General features: G+C 41.7%; 1 protein-coding gene across 4 annotated transcripts in view; it reads left to right on the forward strand.

The window, feature by feature from the left end:
* The first annotated feature begins 525 nt into the window (after positions 1-525).
* Positions 526-25,849, forward strand: part of BAIAP2 (BAR/IMD domain containing adaptor protein 2) — a 189,762-nt gene continuing 164,438 nt past the window's right edge. For all 4 annotated transcript variants that reach the window (XM_083354440.1, XM_083354443.1, XM_083354441.1 and 1 more), the window contains exon 1: positions 526-765. In XM_083354440.1, the coding sequence (XP_083210566.1) occupies positions 688-765 (78 nt within the window). In that variant the 5' untranslated portion in view covers positions 526-687. The remainder of the gene's footprint in view (positions 766-25,849) is intronic.

The raw sequence follows: 25,849 nt of genomic DNA on the forward strand, positions 1-25,849 counted from the left end.
TGTGTGTGTGTGTGGGGAAGGATAGGGGTTGGTGGGTGGCTGCCCCTATTCTGGATTACGCGAAAAGGCTGCAGTCACAGGTTGTTTAAGCGTGAACATTCCCGCAGAAGTCGTCCGAGTAGACATCAGGCGCGAGGGGCGAAGCCCTCTTTCACCCTCCGCGACGTGAGGGCGCCGGCGACTGGACGGAATCGTTCCGCATACTTTCTCGCTTTCTTGCTCGTGGGCGGGCAAGAGAGATTTGCGTGTTTGTTTGTTTGTTTGTTTGTTCTCGGGAGTTCTTGGTGCGAGGCGGCGCGCCAGAAGGTGCCGGAGCGCCGCAGGTACGACTGGGCTGTGGGCGGCGAATGGAAGTGGGTGGCTGACTCCGCCCACCCCACCCCCGGGCGCCCCCTAGCTCCAGCCTCCACTCTGACTCCGCTTCGCCTCCCGCCTGCCTTCCTGCCTGCCTTTCCCAGGCGGCGCTCCTTGAGGCAACCGCCAGGGCAGAGCAACGCGGGGCAGGCGGAGCTGGGGGCGGGTGGAGGCGGAGGCGGCTGCCGGGGGATGCGCCTGGCCCTGAGAGGCCATATATAAAGCGTCGCGCCTCTCCCAGTCGCTTCGCCTGCAACGTCCGCGGATCTTAGCTGCGGTGGCGGTCGTCGCTCTCCCGCGCTCTCCGGTGGAGTCTTGCGTCCCGACCAGTCTATGGTGTTTCCTAGAGCCCCCGGCACCGCCATGTCGCGCTCGGAAGAGGTGCACAGGGTCACCGAGAATGTCTACAAGGTTAGAGCCAGATCGTCGTCGGGAGAGGGGCAGGGGTCGGGCTCGGGCACCAGGCTGTGCCGTGCCCGTGGCGTTGGGATCAACTTCCCGCCCCGTCCCGGGCTTCCTGAATCCTTTTGGCCGTGGCGGGACTCCCTGCCTTTGGCGCACTCCTCTTCCAACCGCCGCCCGGCAGCGTCTGGCAAGCGAGACGGGCTGCTTTTCTTTGTGTGCTTTGCCGAGCGGCGATCACCTGTTGCAGGATTTTGTACCTTTCCTCGCTTGCGCTTCTCGCCCAGGTGTTCAGGACGTCGTGGTCTTGCCGCCCTGTTTGTCGGGTGGCTTTTCGCCTCGAAGCAAGTTCTTTTCAAACACATACACACACACACACACACACACACACACACACTACCTTTCTTGGATTCTCCCGATTCTGCCGCCCAGGGCTGGCTGGCTGGCTTGCTTGCTTTCTTCCCTAACTCGGCGTTGGTCGTTTCGTGTTTGCGAAAAGAATATCGCCCAATTCCACCTAAACTGCTTCACCGTTTTTCTCTTTCTTTTATGAGAGGGTGCTGGTGGAGACTTGATTGAAAACCATATTTCCTGGGGCGAGAAGAGAGTGTGTGTGTGTGTGTCTTTGTGTATGTGTGAGCGACTCGCGTGTGTCTGAGTTTCCCTGGGAAAAGGGGGAGCGAACCATAAAGAACAGACTCCTTTGCCAAGCAAGCGAGAAAGCAGCAACTCTAATCTCTCTTTTAGTGTAGTGTACTTGGTTTGCTTCAAAGGAATTCTAGTTTTTAGGCAAAGAACAGCATTTAGCTTCTCCCTTCTACCTGGTTAATATCCACTGCATTGGTCTGAAGCTTTAGTTGCTCCCTATCAGGTACTCCTGGGGAGGAAACACCATCTCTTTATTTAAGATTAAGATTGTTCCTCTTCCCTCTCTCTGCCTTTTTTTTTTGCCTATCCTTTGTGTTTAAATAGGGGGAAAATAGATTTTGTCCTAAAAAGGGTGGGAAAAGATAGCTTATGTAAGAGTACAGGTGATCTGTATGTGGGAGTATTTTTTTAAATAACTTATTTCTTTTTGTATTAAAATGAAAAACCATGTTCTACATTGGATTCTTTATTATTCTGGTTGAAAAATTATTTCTGGGGGAAAAAATGCTAAGGAACAGAAAAAAAATCCTTCCCTCCATGTCAACACGCACTTCCTGGTACATGATTCTGTGGTAAAAGCTTCATCCTTTCTTTGCTTTTGATGTGGTTTCTGATGGAATGCAATGGTCTTAAAAATGACTTCTGGATCCAGAATTGAAAAAGTCCCAGGCCACTGGTAACATTGCAGAGTTGTCTTACTCTAAAAGCTGAGATCTCTCTCTACATGCTTGTAGGTATTCATGGTTTCCTTAGAGGCTGTTCTGAGGCTTTTGTGGAATAGAAAATACTCCCCTTCTAAACTGTGTCTCTGCTAGGTGAAATCACTGCTCCCAGCATGGCATGTTAGTTGCATGAATAGACATCTTTTTTTCCCTTTCAAGGGTGTCATTTTAATTTTTACATTATTGGGTTCATTGGTTGTATTTTAATTGGTATGACCAAGAGGTTAAGAAATAGGTTATTTTAAAAGAAGGTAGATTCATATGGGAGCATAATTCTAGGAGGGCATAAGATGGCAATTACACAAAAACAACCATTATTACACTCATTGAGTTAATAGCTAGTTGGCTAGCATGCCATTCAAAAGCATTTATCCCTTAGTAAGCAAGGAACTGCTAATTCAGGTGGTTCTTCGTGCTTTATTTGCATGAAGTGCAATAATTTAGCTTCATGCCTAATCCAGTGCTACATGCAAATAGGTCTGTACTATTTACCACCTGCACATATGTCACATGCAGAAATCATAGCCTGAGAGCACAGATGGTGCTTACGGGGGTGGAGGGGGGGAAGAGGGCGAGAGAGAAAGAGAGCTGTTGATGGAAGTCTTCCAACACAATGTCATACTTGAAAGAACAAGTATACTTGTTCTATCTTGTGCGAGGAACCAAGTGTATTGGAATTGGCGTATGGTTGTTGTCCTGACCTCCTTGTCCCTAATGTGTTTGGGAACAGTGGTGCAACTTCTGTGTTTTCTGTCAAGAGAGAAACATTTTCAGTATAAAGTTAGAATGTATTTATTTATTTATTTATTTTATTTAGATTTATATACCGCCCTTTCCCGAAGGACTCAGGGCGGTTTACAGGGCATTTAAAAAACAGTCAATACAAACGTTAAAACAAATTAAAAGAGATTAAATAGAACCCTGAGAAAATTAAAACCCAGTTAAAATTAAAATTAAAAATATTCTTAGCCTGGGCCAGAGAGCTCGAAGAGCCAGGTCTTTAGGTCCCGGCGGAATGAACGGAGGTTGGGGGCAGTCCTAAGCTCCGCAGGCAGCTGGTTCCACAGAGCAGGCGCACCCACTGAGAAGGCCCTACCCCTGGGTGTTACCCGCCGGCAGTCTTTAACCGGCGGCACCCTGAGGAGACCCTCCCTGTGGGAGCGCACTGGACGAAGGGAACTTGATGCTGTTTCGCCCTGTTTTCTAATTACAGATACTGTACTTCAACAAGAAATATCATTAGGCCAGTAATTTGTTCTGTGTTAAACCTTTTTTTTCATATTAATGAATCTTTGAAATTTTAATCTCTCAGACCCTTTGACATTTTCCTGAAAACATTCTTTTAAATTAATATGTTCTACTTCAGTAGATCCTGTGAACCACACTGAATCAAATCTTATTTAACTTAGGAATGTAATGCAGGCTGTCATGCATTAAACTAGATGAAGTTACTGTGTTATCTGGGGTCAGTCTCTGTTCCTTCATTTAAATTAATGAAACATTAAGTTATCTAGGAGAAGAATGAGGCATCTAAAGTGGTAGACCAGGGGTGTCAAACTCAATTTCATTGAGGGCCACATCAGCATTGTGGTTGCCCTTGGGGGGGGTATGGCCAGGGTGGGCCCGGCCTACTGGGTGGGCGTGGCTAGAGTGCGTATGGCCTACTGGGTGGGCGTGGCCAGCTCTACATCATTGGCATCAAGGGTGCCTATGGGGGCCTGGGCAGGAGTGGGACAGATCTGGGGGTCTCTGGCAGAAGGAGGGTCTCTGGGCCAGGGCCAAGGCAGCGGGGGCCGTTCCCTCACTGTTTCCAGGATGGCTTCGGGGGCCACATGAAACCACTTCGCGGGCCGGATCCGGCCCCCGGGCCTTGTGTTTGACATGTCTGTGGTAGACTCTCACCATTTAGCCCTATGTGATATTGAAAAGCTTTCTTTTTTGGTTCTTTATCCTGGGCTTTTTGCATATTTTGGTACAAAGTCCTTGGCCATTTCAGGTTCTATCTTTCAGCAAGACTGTCTCTCCTTCCTTTCTTCTTCTTCTTTTAATGAACAAGTTTATGTATTGTAATTTTTGGATCCAAATAACTTTGAAAGCAAGATTTTTTGATGTTGAATAGTACCTACTCCCTTCGACAAGGCAAATGCTCTTTAAAATAGTGGAATAAGAACTCTTGAAACCCATTGTGCAAAGTTCCGTTTTCAACAGGACTTAATTTAGTCATAGGGATGCGGTGGCTCAGTGGGTTAGGACGCTGAGCTTGTCGATCAGAAGATCGGCAGTTTGGTGGGTCAAATCCCGAGTGCCATGTAACAGAGTGAGTGCCTGTTACTCGTCCCAGCTTCTGCCAACCTAGCAGTTCGAAAGCACGTAAAAATGCAAGTAGAAAAATAGGGACCACTACAGTGGAAAGGTAACAGCATTCCGTGCGCATTTGGCGTCTAGTCATGTCGGCCACATGACCACGGAGACGTCCTTGGACAAACGCTGGCTCTTTGGCTTTGAAACGGAGATGAGCACCGCCCCCTAGAGTCGGAAATGACTAGCACGCATGTGCAGGGGAACCTTTACCTTTACCTTAATTTAGTCATGATTAATACCCATATATGCATATTGTTTCGGTAAAGACTCCAGTCATAGAGGGGCAGATATTGTTTTGGTTTTTAATGGAAGATAGAAATGCTTTTGAGTTAATGCTTAAGATCTATGCAGTTTTCTTGGTAGCTTTGCCTTCTCATGGCAAGTTTCTTATCTGCATCTCTGGCATTTCCAAGTGGTCCACTATCTAAGGACAATTGAAGTTGGCCTTCTTAAGCTTTGGAGAGCACCCTAAGTCAGCAAGGTGCTCTCTTGCCCTTTTTTAAAAACTATAGTTTTTAATGCCGTAGTCCTAAATAGATGGATTGTGTTTATAATAAGGACTATTGGTTATCATAAGCAGGCATATACATAGAATGAAGGCTACTGCTAAGCTTGTAAGCCGCCCTGAGTCTTCGGAGAAGGGCGGGATATAAATGGAATTAAAATTTTAAAAAAATCATTTGAAACTTATTTAAAGATAAATATAGACCTAATGTAATTGTGTTGGTATAGTGTTTGGAGAAGCTTCCCTGGTCCGGGGTCTGGATTTATACACCATGCTAAATCAGTAATAGGCAAACTTTTGGTTGCCGTTGGCTAGTTTTAATACATTTGATGGGGTATTAAAGGCTGGAGTGGCTCTGGCAACAATGCCAAATAAATACAAATGATTTATGCATGCAGGGAGAGTCAGCATTTTGCATTTCTTTTCCCAGTTTTGGGTTGTAGCTGGTTGCCAGGCCTTTGGGGTAGATTAGATTAGGCCACTGCTTGTCAAGGGCCAGGGAAATCGGTATAAAGATGGGTATAAAGATTTATTGGAAGCTTAAGCTTTCTGAAAGAATCTGAACTACTAAAGACCCAAGCAAAATGACAGTAGATAAGAGCAGAAGGTGGGCTGGAATTAGATCTATGGTGGGTGTGAAGGGACTCATGACCAATGACATGTTTGACCTCTCCCTTGGGCTCAGCCTGGTGATCTCCTACACTGCTATTTCTATTATAAAGCTTCAATAACAAAATCTTACAAGTCTGAATGTGCTACCCTCCTCTTTTCTTTTAATTTTTGTCTGAAACATTTGCTTAGGTTCCACTCCTGCCTGGACTCTTGTCTTCCTTTATGTGACTATTGGCTTGGTAGCAACTCTTCTTCCTGTTCCTCAAGGCCATTCCTTCTGCTTTTACGGTGATAGTTTGTGATTTTTTTTTCTTTATTGAGCAAAGACTGTTTTACGGATTACATTCCAGGTTTCCTGAAGCTTCCCTCCCACTCAAAAATAATAGAAGACTATAGTGTTGATCAGACACTGACATCTTACCCTTTTCTATACTAAGGCAGTACTTGTCTATACAACCTCTAATGGCTTAAACCAGAATGACAGAAGTCTAATGGCTTAAACCAGAATGACAGAAGTCTAATGGCTTAAACCAGAATGACAGAAGTCACCTTAAGGCTGAGTACAATGTATGTACTCTTATCAGGGTGATTTGTAAACTATGAATTATAACTTCACAATGACTCATTGTTTCTCCTTGCAAGGGTTTGCTGAGTATGCAGCCACTGCAGTGGACCCTAATATTCTGAAGAGCTGCACAGTGCTGCATCCCCTCACCATTGGCCATGGCAGTTGGGAGTTATAGCAAGTTAGAAATAATTCTATGGTATGGGTCTCTATTTGCTTAAGCATTAAGAAACAGCTATGTAGCTATAACCCACTGTTCCCATTCTGCAATGGGATATGTTTGGCAAGCAAGATTAAGTGTGTCACTGTCTTATGTGTTAGGTGTAGATTATTAAATTTATCTCTAAATCAAAACTATATAATATAAGTTGCTGCACTGAAATAACAGAATAACAAAATAATAGAGTTGTAAGGGACCTTGGAGATCTTCTAGCTCAGGCAGGAAACCCTATACCAGAGGTGTCAAACTGCCGGCCTGCGGGCCAGATACGTCATGCTGAAACCGCGCCCACCCCATTGCCAGCAATAGAAAAAAAGTCACGATATGTTGTGACACGTCATGTGATGTTGCGAGTTTTACCCCCCTGTCCTATACTATTTCAGACAAATGGTTGTCCAGTCTCTTCTTAAAAACTTTCAGTGTTGGAGCACCCACAACTTCTGGATGCAAGTCATTCCACTGATAAATTGTTCTAACTGTCAGGAAATTTATCCTTAGTTCTAGGTTGCTTCTCTCCTTGATTAGTTTTCTTATATTTCTTATATTTTTTGTAAATATCCCTTTTTTAGTTGTAGGAAAAATAGTTGGAAATACTCATTGTAATTCTTAAACTTTCTTCCTAGCATATGTACAGTTTATATCTACTCCATGCCTTGATTGATCCAACAGGCAAACTAAGTTTAACAGAGAAACAGTCAAGCTGTTCATATCTTGTTTATTTGCTTTGTTATTTCATACCACACTTAATCTCCTGCACAGCTGTGGTCAGCTTGCTCACTTTCCAGGAGCATCTTCCACAATATTGTTGGGTTTGATCCTCAGAGGTGTGATTGCAGCAGTACAAAAGAAGAAAGTAGCGTATATGTCTCAAATGAGCCTTAAGTGACCTCGTGAATGAAGTTGCCTTACTTCTTCTGACATTCTAAGGATCAGCCTCATAGTAGTTTTTTTACTGACTTGTCTTAAGAATACATATATATAGTTGGTCTTTCTCATTATTTTGTTTTTTTTTTTGCAGCATTTCATGGAAAGCTATTGAGATGAGGATGCTATTTATGGGAATATCTTAGATTTATTAAAATCTAGCATTAATAAAGTACATACAAGTGTTCAGAATGTTCTTTGTACATTTCATCTGAGTTCTTACAACAAACCTGTAAAAAAATAAATCAACATTATCTTACATTGCAAAAGATAAAGGTCAGCTGAGAGGTTGAAGTGAGGTTTCAACTATTGACTTTCCAGCAGAAATATTTACACTGCCACTAGGCCTCTCAATAGATTGCTGTGCTGTATGGTGTTTATAACTCCTATAATTTCCATCAACAACAAATATATATGCAGTATATTTCTTGAATGTATGTGAATTGCAATCCAATATACTGTAGTTGGAAGGCACTAAGTCAGGCAAGGCTGTCTTAGAACATTGAACCAACCTATAAGAAATCTCATGGTAAATCTGCTTTTCCATGGCAGGAAGTTTGGTTTTACAGATAGTACATTTTGTTTTAATCATAGTTAAAAGCTGAAGAGATGTGACTAATGCAATGCAAAACTGCAAACCAGGATTTGTACATCATAAGGGCTGCTTTGTACAGCCTACTAATCCAAACAAGTCACATTACATTTACCTACATCTTCTGTAAGCTCCAGCATTTATGAGACAGGTCAAGGCCACATTCTAAAAATGAAGGTACTGCAGCCTACTTGTTTTAGGATGGTCTATGAAATCGGCTTCGTGGTTTGTAATCACTGTTTCTTAGGATGAGTTCATCATATTAAGCCAATAACTAGCAGATCATATGGGTATATTTGCCTGATATTTTTAAATACATTATCTTGTCTCCCTCACTCAGAGTTCAATTCAGACTTGGTGACTTTTCTAGTTAAGATATCCAGGAATGCCAACCCCCATTAATGTTCACTGCCCAATAGAAATGGCAGCTTCTTTGCCATGTAATCAAAGAAAAGCTATTGACCATGGTTAAGGGTCTAGACAAGATGAAGTTAAAGAAATAGCCAACTACAATGGATTAACATGTTATAAGAATAATGGCTTAATTTTATGGGAGAACCAGACTAATTCTGGAAAGCATGTTTTTTTTTTAAAAAAACAACAAAAACCCAAGCCTGTTTTTGAATTTGATCTCAGCAGTGCCATTACTTATTAAATCATATTTTATCCCAGTTTATAAAAGTACGGTATTTGAAATGGGTTTGGAAATTATCCTGTATTATGTTTTTCTTAGTAGCAGCCTCAATTGCACTAATAGTGTGTGCTGAGGAGTGAGCAGAGTGACTGAGGATTATGACTGCCTGTGTGGAACAAACAGGAAGGGAGATGAGCCTGAAGAAGGAAATTGCATTTGCCAGTTCTCCAAAATCAAATACGCTGGCCATTGCTTCTGAAGGAAGGTTGCTGCTGCTGAAGTTGTTGTCTCTTAAAGAGCTCCACTAATGGCGCAGTTTCAGGAAAGGCAACTTTCTCTGGGAGTTCAGGCACAGTGTTATTGTGAGCTTGCTTGCTCTTGCTGTATCGGCAGATGCATGTTTCTATCAATAGTTTGCTTCACTCTCAGGACTCTTCAAAGAGATGAAGCTGTGGTGGAAGTAGAACAATAGCTTAAGGCTCCCCTATTTTGAAAGAAGGAGGAAAAGCAAATGGGATCCTAACCTATAGGACATGCTGGTCTTTACTGTACTTACTCTGTACACAAAGCAGCTGCTAATAAGGTTGCTTCAGGTATCTCCGCTTACCTGGATTATAAGTGTCATTGAACTCTGTTGTGCTGTCAAACAATCTACACCTTTTCCAGTGCGTAACATTTTCTGTCAAATTAAATTTGCTGGCACTGGAAGATATAACAAAATAACCTAATCATGCAAGAAAATAGCAAAGGGACCCTTGCTGCCTACTTGCCAATGGCTGGATTTGTACAGAGGAGGACTAGACCAAAATAACAGCCCTTTTGGGGTTTTTTGAGTTTGCTTATTACATGAACCCAATTTATTTTATTAACCGTAGTTAAACCATATCTTAAAAGCATTACATGAATTCAGAAAATATATAATACTATCTATTTTTTCCTAATCTGATTTTTCTTTTCAGTTTCCTGTGAATGATTAAATAGTGATAAAGAGTTTCTTGTTATATCACTAGCATATATATAGTTCTTCTTGCGGAAGAACAGGGTAGAACAACAGCTAATGACCCTCTTTTACCGGTCTACCATAGAGAGCGTCCTCTCGTATGGTATTGTGGTTTGGTATGCTGGTCTGACAGCCGCGGACAGGAAAGTATTACAGAGGGTAGTGAGCACAGCACAAGACATTGTGGGCTGTTCCCTGACACCACTGGATGACATCGCCAGGGCTCGTTGCCTTGGAAGAGTGAGGAAGATTCTCAGGGATGACTCACACCCTGGACGGTATCTCTTTACTCTACTACCATCCGGTAGGAGATACAGGAATATAGCCAGCCGTACCAAAAGGCTGAAAAATAGCTTTTATCCGTGGGCTGTTAGGCTTTTAAATGGGACATAATCTTATGCAGAAGTGACTTGGGAGACCGGTGTGTGATGTAGTTGGTTCACATGGTGTGGTAGGATGGAGGGTTTGTTGTCACTGTGTGTTGGGGGGAGAGAGCACGGGGGGGGGGGAGAAGCTCAGTTAATCTCAATGTACACATGTTGTACTTTGACAATAAAGGTTTATTTATTTATTATACCATTAGTAGCATATAAGAAAGTACAGTTTCTGCAGGAATACTATCTAAGTCTTTGCTCAGCACATAACTCAATCTATTTTCTGGGAACAGCTAAGGGGGAAAAAAATCAATAAAGGACAATTTAAGTCAGCTTGATGATATTCAGATGAGCCTTTGGTCATGCCAGCTGAAAATTTTGTGAAATGTAATCTAACAAAGCTCGGGGGGAGGGGGAAACTATGTTGAGGAAAGAAAAAAATGTGTGCTATACAGCAAGGGTCCCCAACCCCCAGTCCATGAACCAGTACCGGTCCGTGACATGCCAGCAACCAGGCCACACAAACAAGCAAAGCCCCATCCACGGGATGCAGACAGCATACAAAACACTGCACCCTTCGGTCCGCGGGAAACCTCTCTCCACAGAACGAGTCCCTGGTGTCCAAAAGGTTGGGGACCTCTGTTATACAGGATGACTTTTATCTGGTAAAGAATCATTCGTGATTAAGCCAAAAGCTTCAGAGGAGAGGATCAGAACTGGCACTCGTCAATTATTTTTATCTTATTATTTATTGTTTACCGCCAAATCAAATGTTTATAGTTATTGATATTTCATAAAACTATTAAAATTACAACTTGAAAATGCTACAATGCTGCAAATTATAGAAACTTTACAATGTGCCTGCAATTTATCTAAAAGGATAGTTAATGCACCCCATTTAATTCTTACCGTATTTTAAAATGGTGATTGGAATTCAACCATCGATGGGGCGGTACTGAAATGCTTCATTTTTGGGAGACAGTTGTCTCAAATTGAGTCTTCCTTTGTTTCCATTTGTATAAGCCAAGTACAGAAAGATTTTTATAAAAACATTATAAGGCCAAAACAAATTAAGAGATCTTACCAATGCTTTTCATTCCTTATAAATATTGATAGTAAGATTTTAAAAAATAGTCTTGGATCTCTTCTAATTTAACAGTATATCCACAGGGGATATAGTACAGGTAGTAGTTTCACCCAGGTTGTTCATTACTCTAAACCAGAAGTGGGGAACAACGGCCATTTTATGACTTGTGGACTTCAACTCCCAGAATTCCACGAGTCATCAAGGGGCCATAGTTTCCCACCCCTGCTCTAAATCAACCATGTCATTTTAAATAGATGTCAGGTGAACCCTTGCTTAAACCTTGGCTTTCTTGGAAGCCATGCTGAGAAGTTAAAGGGATGAAAATATAAGCAATCTTTTCCCATTTTCTGTTTTATTTTAAACTGATGTATTCATTTAGCTATGAAAAAGTCTGAAAAAACCTGTGCAAAGTCCTTTCTTCTGAGAAAGGAAGTGAGAACTTGGTTCCATGACAACCTGATATTTTCCTTCCTAATACTGAAACTAAAGGAAAAACATGTCTTGATTGACTTGATGCTGCACAGCAATGATTATACCGAGAAAAACATTTCTGGCAGTATCTCCTGCAGCAGCTTCTTAACTGAAAAGAAGTTTTATGAAATCTTGGCCTTCAGTTATCTTTTTAAATGTATCCTCCTTGGGACCATCAGTACCATTTAGTCCTACAAGGAGCTTCTTCATGTTTCAGATTGGAACTGGAATCTTTAAATGAAGATTGAAACTGAAATCCAAATTTTGGGTTATTTGGAATTCTTTTGCGGGGTCCCCAAACGGAGGTGCTTAGGTGCAGACATAGCTCCACAGTGTCAATGGAATGCTCTGGTTAACTTTTTTTTTCTCTGTAGGATTCACAAAAACGCCTCTAAATCTGGATATATGAAGTACAGGTATACTTATGACCACAATTGAGCCCAAACTTTCTGTTGCTAACCAAGGCAATTGTTAAGTGAGTTCTGCACATCTTACAACCTTACTTGCCACAGTTATTAAGTGAATCACTGCAGTTATTGTTAGTAACATGCAAAAGGTGATTGCATGACCCCCCCCCCAGGACACTGGAACCGTCATAAATATGAACTGGTTGCCAAGCACCCAAATTTTGATCACGTGACCATGGGGATGTTGCCATGGCTGAAGTGTGAAAAAACAGCCGTAAGTCACTTTTTTTTAGTGCCATTGTAACTTTGAAGGTCACTAAACAAATGGTTGTAAGTTGAGGATTACCTGTACATTATATAGAGAGAGCAGTGTCTTGTTGTAATTTCTATAATATGTTTTCTGCTCTTTATTAGAATTCAGAGCGAATCTGATCACAAAGAGGATGAAGAATTGTATGCATTCTTAACTGTTTTTATTGGTCTTTTGAGGATGGTTTCAGTCTTGCTGTAAACTAGATGATATTCATAGAAACACAGAGTTGGGAGGTGTCCGACCCCCAGCTTGGTACACCAAATTCAAGCAGCCCAGGCAGATGGTTGTACAACCTCTGCCTGAGCATGTCTGTTGTATGGGAGCCCCAGCCATTTTTTCCATCTGAACTGCTCTTATTATTAGCATGTCTTCTTTAATGCCCATGCAGAATCTGCCTTCTGGTAATGTTAATCCACTATATTCTATATCTGACCTGTAACATGCAAGGATAAAGAACAGATCCTGACCTTTTTGTGTGAAGAGTGTGAGCTCGCATATTCCTCCTTGGGTTTTTTTTCCTCCCTAAGATTATTCTACAATATGCACTTACCTTGGAATTTAAAAAGCTGCATTTTTAATCTACTGACAACCTGGGAATCCCCTTAGTATGTTTTAAATTCAGAACGACTGTTTTCTGGATGTGTTGAGATATTGTCATCTGGGCATTTGCTTAAGCTGCTTGAACAACAATGGCGACTTCTGTTCTAAAACCATATTTTATTTCTGTTTGGTGGTGAGTGTGCCAGTGTCTGCTTATAAGAACAGAGAACATGAATACACTGTGTCATTTCTAATGACAAGGAAAGAAGCAATATTTTGATCTCGAGCTGAAAAGCTTCCTCCCCCCGCAAGTATTTGGTTATGACTGGCATTCATTTGCTTAGCATCTTCCTGCTCAGCTGACACCATACGAGGCAAAGCAAGAACAGCTTCAGCTAGGCTAGGAAGTTTAAGAAAGGGCTTAAAGTAATCTAATGGAAACTAAATTAAACTAAAACTAATGGAAACCCTAAGCCTAACTTCTAAAACAGTGTTTCTCTCAGGACCCTTTCGCACTTTAAAAAATTGCCCCCAAAGAGCTTGTGTTTGTATCGTTTATATTGATTGATATTTGCCCTATTAAAAATTAAATTTGATGCATACGCTGCTACTACTACTTCTCACAATTGTTTGATTGCATTTTAATATTACCGTATATTTTTCAGCATAGGCTGGCAAATAATTGTGATATGGTCATCGGACCATACTTTAAAAACATGGTTTTAGAAGAAATAAGAAACAGAATGCGCAGCATACCAGGTGGGGAAGTTCTCTTAAGCTTATGTGGCAGTAGATATGCCTGTTTCTAAAAATGCTGAACCAGTGACCAGTGACCAAATAAATACCATGTTTGATCACGGGCTCTTTTAATAATTGTCTCACTAAGATGTCTGTGTTTTCCAAATTCACACTAAGGAAAGCAAAACTGGAAAAGTTGTATAATAATGACCGAGATACTGGCTGTTTTTTAACCATCATTTACCCTGCAAAGATGGACATGGGAATTTTCCAACATTAACTTAGCCACCTATACTGACTATAATGGATAAAGGAAGATTCCTCACTGCAATCTGGATATTCTCCCTGAATCTCTCATTCTTGCAAATTCTTGTTAAAATTTTGGAGAATTAATGTAAATGGATTACTTTTTTGTCATAGTAGTTATATCCCAGGATTGAGTGTATTATCAATTTAGATTCTGTTTCGTTTTCTGAGTATTACCATTAATTACTATGATTTTAGGTTGTTCAAATTATGTGTATATTCTTTATTGAAAATAATTTACACATAATTTGAGCAATGTAAAATCATAGTAATCAATGGCATAGATCTTGTAAAATCTACCCATCATCTCACCATTGCTCCTCCCTCAAATCTGTTTACATCCTTCTGCTTTTTGTAATCCACCCATTCATTTACAGTGTGGCATCAAAGTCTCCTTTAGGTCAAGCTATTTTCTGATAATAGTCTGGAAATTGTAGGTCATTGCCTTCTTTCAGGATGTTTCCTGGTGATCTTCCATTTAAATACTAAGTAGGGTCAACACTACTTAGTTCTGTAGTCCACACTAAGTTACAGAAACATCTGCTTATTTAAAGAAGAAAAAGGTACTGTTATATCAGGGTTCTTCTTGTTGGGCCTGGGAGCTTTTTTGGAATTTTGAGGAATCTTAGCTGCTTCTAGAAAGTGGTTGCTATGGAGCAGACATGTCAAACACAAGGCCCGGGGGCCAGATCCAGCCCGCGAAGTGGTTTCATGTGGCCCGCGAAGCCATCCTGGAAACAGTGAGGGAACGGCCCCCACTGCCTTGGCCCTGGCCCAGAGACCCTCCTCCTGCCAGAGACCCTCAGATCTGTCCCACTCCTGCCCAGGCCCCCATAGGCACCCTTGATGGGAACGATGTAGAGCTGGCCATGCCCACCCAGTAAACCATACACACTTTAGCCACACCCACCCAGGCCACACCCACCCAGGCCACACCCACCCGACCCCCTGAGGGCAACCGCAATGCTGATGTGGCCCTCAATGAAATTGAGCTTGACACCCCTGCTATGGAGGATGCCTCTGGTCACACACACTCATTTCACAAAAGGGCAAAAAAGGAAGAAGAGAAGGAAAAAAAAGAAACCTAAATATAAGGTAGAGGTGGGGCAGGGGCCTAGAAGTTAATCTCTCTGTCTCTCTCTCTCTCTGTCTCTCCCTCTCTCTCCCTCTCCCTCCTATCTAAGAAACTTATGACTTTTGTGGTCCAGAAGTATTCTGGGAAATAAAAATGTCAGACACCCAGACAACTTCATACTGAGTTTCTTGTTAGTACCTGAATTTTACTTTAGAACCAAAGAAAGAGAAACCAGTAGGGTACCTGGCAAAGCCAGTAGAACTGCTTTCTGAAAAGTGTGTGTGTGTGTGAGAGGGAATATTCATACATTCACACAATGACCTTCATTTCATTTTAATGTATTAAGTGACCTGGGTCTCCAATATTCCTACGTTCACTTTCCCATTTTTCCTTAGAAGGGCTTCAATTCCAAGAATCTCCAATTACTAGCACTCGTCCTTGGAATGATTGCACTTAATGAGAGTGGAAGGAACTATCAGCCTCCCCCTCACCACTGCTGCCTCTACAATCGCTTGCCTACACATGTGGAATAATTACAGGGGGGAGGTTGGGGAAAGCTTGGCACCTTCCGCCAACATCATCCCACTTCTCCTCTACACGGTGACTCATCCTGAAAGTTCTCACTGTGGCACTGATAGAAGTCTTGTCACCTCTGCTAGTGATGTCTGAAAATCTGCATCTACAGCATAACGGAAGCCTCTGCTGTGAAGAGGTGCAAATTCACCCACTGAAGCAGACATTAACTACAAAGTTGAGTTCTGCCTGTATGAAATTAGAGCAGGAAAGCAAGCTCTGTCTTATTCATGGTAAGATTTTCTTTCAGCATAGAAGGAAAGAGATTAGGTGCCGAAGAAGGTTGGAATATAACCAAATCATCCCCTGAAAATCATGCTTTTAAAGCAGGGTTTCCCAACCGGGGGTACGAGATGATATTCCAGGGGGTGCAAAAATTTCAAAATTATAGTGTGTATGCACAATTTGTTGCTGTTATTTGTAAGAGGTGCGAGAATATATCAGAAGTGTTCTAGGAGTGCGGGGTATAGAAAAGGTTGGAACCGCTGCTTTAAAGTCTGGGGAAACATTTTTTCCCTTCCTCTTTAATATTCTTTTATTTGTCTTGGCTGAGCACAGCTAGAATTTCTGATCATAGCTTGCTGCAGATTAACAAATGTCACTCCAAACAGAAGAGCTGATTGCTTTATTATCTTTAAATCCATACGGACGGGTAGACAAGAAATTCTCCTTCAGATGAACCCTAATTAAAATGGTGGATGGCTGTCAGGTCTTGACAGCTAGAAGGAGATATGCAGGTCGACAGAGGGTGGTCTTGGTCCCTAAAGCTCAATTTAGGCTCTTTACGGATGTAATTCTTTCAGATCTTTACTGCGTGACTGACTGAAAGGGTTTGCAGTCATAGGGAGCATAATGCAAATATAATTACTAGCGAAAGATAATTGAATGTAGAGGTATGGTTTGGTTGGTGTTCCTTAGGTTCACTTAGCAAATGGCCTTCTGCGAGATTCTGTTTAACAATTTACTTCCTACTGACTTTTTTATTTGCCTGGATTCCAGAGTTGCACTAAGTCATGTTTAGCTATAGTGTGATTTTTTTATCTATATTTGCACCTTCTAACCTTGTTTCATTGAAGCTTATCTCACACCACATGCTAAGTTAAAAGGCATACAAACCACAGTTATAGCTAGGCAGTTGTCATGTGTAAACCTAGCTAGGGTTAATTGTATTGACTTACCAGCGCAGTGATGCAGGGCCTACGTCTGACAATAACACAAGCTACTGATGGTGATCTTAGAGGACAGTTATCTTGGAGGGGTAGTCCTAGGTTATGACCATTGGTTTGCCAAAACTCAAAAGTCACTGCCAGTTTTTTTGGCAAAACAGTTACAAACCTCTGTCACGGGACCATGGGAGGCTGCAAACAGCTGCAAACATGGCCGTGTTACCAAATGTCCAAAGTATGTTCATATGACCGTGGGAGGCAGCATGATTGTCAGAAATTCAGATTTGTGTTTTCCTAAGTCCCATTTTTTCGAATAAGTAGTAACTTCAAACAGTTGCTAAGTGGCCAGTTGTAAGTCAAGGACTACTTGTATCTCCTTATAATACTCATTGTCTACATTGCTTTGAATATGTCACAGGGATCACTGCATGCTTGCTTAACTCCTAATTAAGGATTAATTATCTAGGTATGCAGAGCATTGCTGTCTCAGGGGAGGGCTTCATGGAGAGATAAGGCATTGCTGACTAGCTGGTTAGAAGCACACTAATAGCCCTAGTTGCTGAAGGGTGGTGATTTATACTTTTATCTTTTCTTAGATAGCTGAAGTTATCCTTTTTGAATATCTTAATGTTATCCCCACAGCAATCCTGTGAGGAAGGTTGGGCTGAGAATGTGAATGAGCCAAAGTCACATAGCAGGTTTCCTAACTGTATTCCTTAACCTATGACTACAAATAAGCACAACATTTCTGTTGCTAAGCAAAACATTTAAGTGAATTTTGCCCCATTTTATGGCCTTTCCTGCTTATAGTTGTTAAGTGAATCACTCCAGTTGTTAATAATGCAGTTGTTAAGTGAATCTGGCTTCCCCATTGACTCTTCTCATCAGAATATCACAAAAGGTGATCACATGACCCCGAGACACTGCAACCATCGTAAATATGAGTCGGATGCCAAGCATCTGAATTTTAATCACATGACCATGGGAATTCTGCAGCGGTCGTAACTGTTTTCACTGACGTCGTAACTTTGAACGGTCACTAAATGAACTGTTGTAAGTTGAGGACTACCTGTATAACTGTGGACTGGCTGAAAGCCAACTTGTGCCATGTTTCCAGCACCAGCAAGCATACTGGATCATATGAGAATACTCTCTCTCAAGGTAGTCTGGTTTGGTTCACTTCATCTCTAGCTCTGCCATAATGGGACTTGGGGTGTTGTGTGAATCTCGTCATGATGGTTTGTATGGGTGTGATTTACCATTTGATATGAGCCCACTCAGATTGTAGTGGGTTTAATAAACAATAGTTAAAGCTTGGCACAAAGCAGTGTTGAAGGTAAGTCTGTTGGCTGCTCAGTAAACTTTGAGATGCAGTAATGGCAGTCTGGAAGCTCTCGGGGTGTTGCGTTAGGCAGCTCTCAACCGTATTCTCCTTTAAGTTCTGCTAAATTAAAAGTATCGTTACAGACACAGATTAAGGGTGTTTTCTGAGTGTATGTGCTGCCGAAACTGCATTTGGGCCTTGGAAGACTTGTGGTTTCAGTTCCTTCTGATACCATGGAATGGGAGTGTCAGATGTAAATAGCGATTGTTTTGTTTTGAGCAACACATTTTAATACCGGGGTGGAGTTCTGAAGCAGGATCAACCAGTTCATACACTGGAGGAACTCCTTTCAGCATAGACATAGAGCTCGCACGCTGCCAAAGTGCTGGTGCTATTTCCAGTGGGGAAAAAAAACCTGCTTTCCCATCAGCCCGTCCCCATCTGTGACATTCCTGAGTGCAGTATTCTAATCCTGTGGCTATAATAATAAGACGAATACAAATGTAAATCCCTTGAGACAAAAATGGCTTTGTTCAGGTATGAAATGAAAGGCTGATTACCTCCATGTATTTGCATCACGGCATGGGGCTTGACTTAACAAAACCCGAGGATCTGGTTTCGGTTGAGTGCCTTATTGGTCTGGGGAGGAGGAAGAAACCAGAATACAACACGGTGATCCTCCACACCAGTCTCCTTATAATTGCCCTGATGTATCTTAGAAATTGATATGCTGAGTCAACTGCCCCCCACCCCACCCTGTCTCTGCTTCAAACTCAGCAACGATGCTTCCTTCCCCAGAGGAACTGGGTTCTGTGAAAGTCATAAGAGCAGATGCACGGAATGGAGTAGAATGGGACAAAGAACCTGGGGGGAATATCTCTTGCTTTAAGAGCTCTCCAAGGTCTATGGGTCTCATTTACGTTTGCCTTGCCAAGTAGAGAGATGTTTGGCTGCTTCACCCTATCCTTTTAATTGGGTCTTTAAGGAGATAAAGGAAGGTCATTTGAAACAAGTCTAGTGTTTATCCGTTTTTTCTGAAGTCAGCAGGGGAGTTTATTCTTTTGTTAATTTTTACTAGAATGTTTTCTACACAAGTTTTTAATTATGTTTCATCTAAGCAACGTTGTTCCAACCAGTACATGGATTGTTTCATGGGCTGCTGGGGCTTTTTAGAGTGAAGATCCCAAATGGCTAAAACAAAGCTTGATTGCAGTTCACTTTGGAATATATTTTTGTTACCTTTTCTTGCTGTTGTCATCTGATTGTGAGTTATAATGTAGGTGAAGATTTACTTAAGTGCAAACAAGGTAGCCTTTTCTGAAAGGGCTAAAATATGGTTGCCAAGGAAATATACAAACTTTTGAATTCTGATTACCACGTGGCTTTGTTTGTTGTTCCGTCTTCAGCTGCTGCCTCACCAGCTCCACTGATGCTACCCGGTAACCTTCTGTTGCCACAGGCCAGACTTAGACCACCCATGGGTCTGATGTGGTCTGTGAGCCATAAAATCTCTTTATGTGGTTTTGGGGCCTCACGGCTGCCGAGCGCTACAGGATTTAGCCTTGCCCCCACATCATCCACATCATTGTGCAAAAATCACAAAACCTTGAAAAAGATGCTGATAATTGATTAAGATAATTTATAAATATCCCAGTCCGGATTGGACTGTGTTAGTTTTCCCCTTCCTGCTGCATTGGGAGGACCTGGATTGAAAAGACATTTATTGGAAGATCATAGGAGTTTTGGAAAATGTCATCTTGCTTCATTTAATAATGTCCCAAGCATATTAATAGTGAGATCAAATAGCATTGCAGAACTGCAAACTTCTAATTGCACCCATTTTCTTCTTTCTCTAGTATGATGTGCAAAAGACAGTTTTCATTCTTTCCCTGGGTTGTCTTCAAGCTTTATCTGGGTGATATGGAGGAGACCCAGGAATGAAAGGCAGCTGCTTTGCTTGCTGCTTGCTTAATATCAGTATTACATCAAGGAGATGATCTTCATGTTTCACTATGTACCTCAGAACCTCAATGCAAATTCCGATTTTGTTTTGCTCTATGTATTCTACAGGCTTTGAGATGTTCATCATAATATAACATTTCTTTTAATAACACAAAAAGAAGGGATTTGACATTTAGAATTAACTCCAGGTACATCGTCACATAGAAACCCAATTTTGACAGCCATTTTGAGAATGAATAACTCCCATTTTCTTTGTGTCCACAGTCTCAAAATATGCCCATTAATTCAGAAAGTATGGGGACTAATATCTTCAGAATACAACTTTTTATAAATTATGGTATGTACGTTTAATTAATTTGAGCCAGTGCTCAACTTTGAATTGTTCTTTAGGACAAATAAAGAACATGCCTTTATTCTATTATGCTAAATAATGCTAACCAATTTTAATCCACATGGGAATAGCAGCAAATGCTTCCATGATAAAAGGTGTGACTTCTTATGAAATTTCTTGGATCTTGGCATATCTTGGGTTTAGAAATAATCACATTCTTTTCTGCCTTGTATATTGAAATGAGTTTTATTATATGGTTAGAATAGCAATGGTTTATATGCAATTAATCATTCATTTGCCAGTTTGATTGTGCAAGAATCATGTGCCATATGGTTCTCTTGGAGCACACTTTGAAAGACTTTGTTATGCAACTGTCCATAAAACAATGCTGTCCCATTTTTACCCAGTAGGTGCTCTTCATATTGTTTGGTTAATGTTTTTATAATGTAGAGTTAGATTTAATTTTGTCTTAGAATAGATCATGAAATGTGTTGACAAGAAAATGCTTCTGTTGTGAGGAGTGTTTTTCCTTGGCATGTTGGCCATTGTAGCAGGAATTATCCATCATTCAAGCCAGATAAGTATTGCATCCTCTTTGGTTCCCTATCTTTCCTCCTTCTCTACACACTCCCTGTATTGCACAGCTGAAGAATTTATTTCCCCCAGAATTAATTTATTAGGCTATCAGCTTTGAACTGATCACTGGCATTGAAGGCTATAGTATCACTTCTCTTCTGTAAGTGTATGATGCCTACTCCATGTTATAGCACAGGGCTTTTCAACCAGAGGTACGGCTACCACCTGTGGTACATTGGCAACTGGCAGGTGGTATGCGACCATCCTAGAAACGTGGTAGCAGGGGAGGGGAATGGCAGCACCGCACAAACCTGAGCGAGAGACGGATGGAGCTGTAAGGCTGTCAGGGCTCAGCAGAAGCACCAGGATCAGCGCCAGGCTGTAGTTGGAGCTCAGCACTGATCCTGGCGCTTCTGCTGAGCCCAGAAGAAGCGCCAATCAGCTGGAATGTTTCAGCATCCCCAGGGTCTTGTGATTTACATTCAGATGCTTGGCAACTGATTCATATTTATGATGGTCACATTGTCCCAGGGTCATGTGAAGTGACGAAAACCTGCTGCAACGACCCAGCAGATGGGGGGAATAAAAACCAAACACTCACCCCACCCCACCCCCACTGCCAATCGTCAACAGCAATGCTCACAACAATGAAAACTTCAGATAGGAAGAAGAGCGCTGTCTGGCGGGCAGGCTGGTGTCTTGCTCGGCTGTGGCTTGGGGGGCACTTTTTTCAGTGTCATTGTAATTTCGAACAGTCACTTAAGTGAACTGTTGTAAGTTGAGGACTATCTGTACTTCATCACTTTTTTTCTTTCTTTTTTTTTTTGGTCATCAAGTTTTTGACACCTTGCTAGGCGACTGCTGGTATTCGGATGTTGCCATGTCCTAAAAGTGGTACAATACGTGAAAAGGTTGAAAAGCATTGCTCTAGCCTCATATAGGATCTGCCCTAAATACTTATGGCCTATGATTTTTTGGCATAGTTACCCAAAGATCTACAGTGTAGTGAACTTTTGCTACATTTTACATTTTTGATATCACAAGAGAAAATGAACTTTTCATGTTTATATGTTACATTTTTATAAAATACAGAGATAAGCAACCTTTTTGGGGCCAGGAACTCTGCTAGTTTTTTTAAAAATAAATTTAGTCCCTTGAGGTTGCAAAAGTCATCATAATCAAACTGGTGATTTAATTGGAGAAGATGTAGGTACATTTTTCAAGCTGTTTTTAGACTGAAATTATATATTAAGTGAAACATATCTGATCATAAACCATTCTGCATAGAAATTTTGCAAAAGGTCTCTCAGGAGGGGTAGTGATGGTGGGGGTTTATTGAATTAAAATCATAATGAAGGCAACTTAGAATGCGAAGACTCAGAAATAGTTGCAGGAAGAATGCAGGTTTCTGTAGTGACAGAGGATTTTTTAAAAATCGCTAAACTCACTTAAAGTTCAGGAGTTTTCCCCAGAATGCTGAATTTGTCTCCCATACTCTTGTCAAAATGAAAAATGAGATTCTTTAGATTCCAAAGCTTTCATCTGGGAATACTTGAGACGGGTGGTATACAACATCTCTGTGTGCCTATTCAAATAGGTCTATAATTACAGTCAGTGAGACAATTGTTCCTGATATCATGTGCACTGCATCATTACAGAGTAGATAGTGCCTATAAATTTCAAAAGATTGCTCTTGTGCAGGTTGCGGAGACAGAAAGAAACCTGAAAAATAAGAAGAATTGCATAATATTCAGTTGGAAACAAATAATTACTGGGGGAGGGGACAAGTCACATTTCAAGTGAATCATGTGAGCTAAAAACTAAAGTAAGGAGATAGCAGTTTTTCAAAGTTAGAAAATGTGGTGCCTACTTTAAATAAGTAATCTAGAATAATTTTATATATAATTGTACAGAAGCAGCTATCAACATGGGAGAGCTTTCATATAGAATAATAACTACTTATATGTGCCCATAATGAAATTTATATTTTACTAAAAGTATAGTGGACGTTGTTGTCTATGATATAGCTGAAGAAAAATTGGGCTTGCTTTAGGGCAGGGCTTTTCAACCAGTGGTACGGGTACCACCTGTGGTACATTGGCACCTGGCAGGTGGTACGTGACCATCCTAGAAAAGTGGTAGCGGGGGAAGGGAATGAGCTGAACCGGTGGCAGATGGCTAGAGCTTCAGGGCTGTCAGGGCTCAGCGGAAGTGCCAGGATCAGCGCCAGGCTCCAGCTGGAGCTCGGCGCTGATCCCGGCACGTCTGCTGAGCCCAGAAGACGTGCTGATCAGCTGGAATGTTGCAGCATCTCCAGGGTCTTGTGATTTACATTCAGATGCTTGGCAACTGATTCATATTTATAATGGTCACAGTGTCCCAGGGTCATGTGAAGTGACCAAAACCTGCTGCAACCACCCAGCAGACGGGGGGAATAAAAACCAAACACCCCCCCCACTCCACCCCTGCTGCCAATCCTCAACAGAAATGCTCACAACAATGAAAATCTCAGACAGGAAGAAGAGCGCTGCCTGGCAGGCAGGCAGGTGTCTTGCTCGGCTGTGGCTTGGGGGGCACTTTTTTCAGTGCCGTTGTAATTTCGAACAGTCACTAAGCGAACTGTTGTAAGTTGAGGACTACCTGTACTTCATCATTTTTTTTCTTTCTTTTTTTGGGGGGTCATCAAGTTTTTGACACCTTGCTAGGGGACTGGTGGTACTTGGATGTTGCCATATCCTAAAAGTGGTACAATGCATGAAAAGGTTGAAAAGCATTGCTTTAGGGCAGTGGCCCCAACCTTTTGGGCATGAGAGACCGGTTCCACAGAGAAAGGTTTTTCCGTGGACCGGAGAGATCGTGGTTTAGTGTTCTGCCTGCATTCTGTGGATAGGGCTTTGTTTGTGCGGCCCGGTTGCTGGCATACCGGTGCCGGTTCACAGATTGGGGGTTGGGGACCCCTGCTTTAAGTAATATTAAAATTACACAAATTAACAGCAAATGGTGTCATTATTCATAGAATGGAACAACATAAGTGGGAGGTAGGCAGATTATCAAGAAAAGTCTGGGAGAGTAACTTTTCTTTTTTACTTCAACAGGGAAAAGTTGACTCTATGACCACATATCAGTTCATATTATGAAGAGGTAGTGGTGAAGGAAAGGAAAACCGTGATGACTGGAAGCGCTGGGCCTCATAGAAATGTTGAAGAAGTAGTGCCTATGTAATTCTTTGCAGACATAAATGGGTTGATAAAGCAATTGTTCCAGTTGAGGCTCTTACCAGTATATGATAATAATGCCATGACAGTTTCAGCAATCTGCTAGTATCATTTACGGTTAGCATGAGTAATGGGCGCTGCGAGGGGAGAAGTGCTAGGTTGTAAATTGCAGAATTATGACTACCGGTAGCCCTCAGTTAGCCCTCTCTGAGCTTGCTTGTTTTCTTGACGAAGTCTCATTACCCAAACTAGGTAACATCATCAGTGCTAGAAGGGAGAGGGAGGGGTTTGCTCTCTGTTTATATTTTATAAATTCCATAAACAGAGAGGACAATTCTCTACTGTCTAGCACTGATGATGTTACCTCATTTAGGTAATAAAACATCTTTAAGAAAACAAGCAAGCTCAGAGAGCACCAAGGGCCCCTCATTTCAACCCTGAGCTATGAATATTCTCCTTTATTGACACTTCTGGTCCTTGAAGTTCTGGCTATACCAGCATCCCTGTGGTCATGTGATCTGGTCACATGGCAACTGTGTCACAGTTGCAGCATCTACCGTCACATGATTGCAACATGCAGCTTTCCTTGCCAGCTTCCCACCGGCAAAGTCAATGGGAAAGTTGGCAGAGAAGGTTGAAAGTCACTCGGGTAAGTGTCCTCTATCCTGCAACAGCCATCCCAAGACCCACCAGGCTTGTGCTGTACCACAATGGCCCCATCCCCACCCTCCCCCACCTGGCAGGAGCCATTTACTTTCCTGCTAGCTTGTTTATGAGTTGCAACTTTTTCTGGCTTCACGACTGACTATTGGAGGCTGGTAGGAAGTTTCAATGAGATCCTTGTTTAATGATCCATGATCCTCATTTAACAACAACTGTGAGGAATGCGATGTTTGCCATTGCTAGGCGATGTAATCACATAATGTCATATTTTACAACTCTATCACACAGCAAAGGAAATTCCAGTCCCAATCACCATAATTAACTGAGAACTACCTCTAAACGCTTGATTCATGAGGACTTGGTAGCCAGTGTGTAATCCAAATAGCCCAAGAAACTAGGGATCCCTCTGCCTGTTTCATTCCCCCAAACAGGGTACTGGAGATTTATTTAAAATATTGCAAAAACACCATAGTTGTGTCATGCATATGTAAGCAGGCATTCAGACCCCTGCAGAAGTGTGATAGGTGTTTCAAGAAATACGGACAATGTGTTGGATATGTGAATGCTTTGATAGAACACTAATGTCCAAGAAATCTTTTCTCACAGTTCAGAGAAGTTTTCATTGCCATTCGAAATACAATCCTAACTTATTTGCTCTGTGCTATTTTGATGATAAGACAAGTCAACTATTTGTAGCTATGTGCAGCAGAAAAATGTATTGATTTTCCTGTTAAGTGCAACTAAAGTGAAAAATTGTAAAGTATATAAGTTTGTAATAAATAAATACATAAAATTAGAATTATATGCAGCAAGCAGCAAAAAGAAAGTAAGGACTAAAATATTTTTTTGCAGGATGTAACTCACAATGTAAGGAGAGCCAAACTAATTCTACTATAAACTTTGTAAGAAAACTGCCTAGATGTCAGGGTATTGAAAGATCAAAAAACTATACAGGTAATCCCCGAGTTATGAGTGCTCACTTAACGCTCGTTCGAAGTTACGTGATGAGCGCCCCCTAGTGTTTATGAGCAAGGCCCAAATTTACGACTGTTACAGCACCACGGCAGTCGTTCACCCTTACGAGCGACTTCAGTGGCACTGCAACATTCACCCTATTCCCCACACACACACTCCTCACAACTGTTTCCACCTCCCTTCCTACCATGCCAGATTCATTTACTTTGCAAAA

The sequence above is a fragment of the Vipera ursinii genome (genome assembly GCF_947247035.1).
Source record: "Vipera ursinii genome assembly, chromosome: 2".
In the NCBI taxonomy this organism is placed as follows: domain Eukaryota; kingdom Metazoa; phylum Chordata; class Lepidosauria; order Squamata; family Viperidae; genus Vipera; species Vipera ursinii.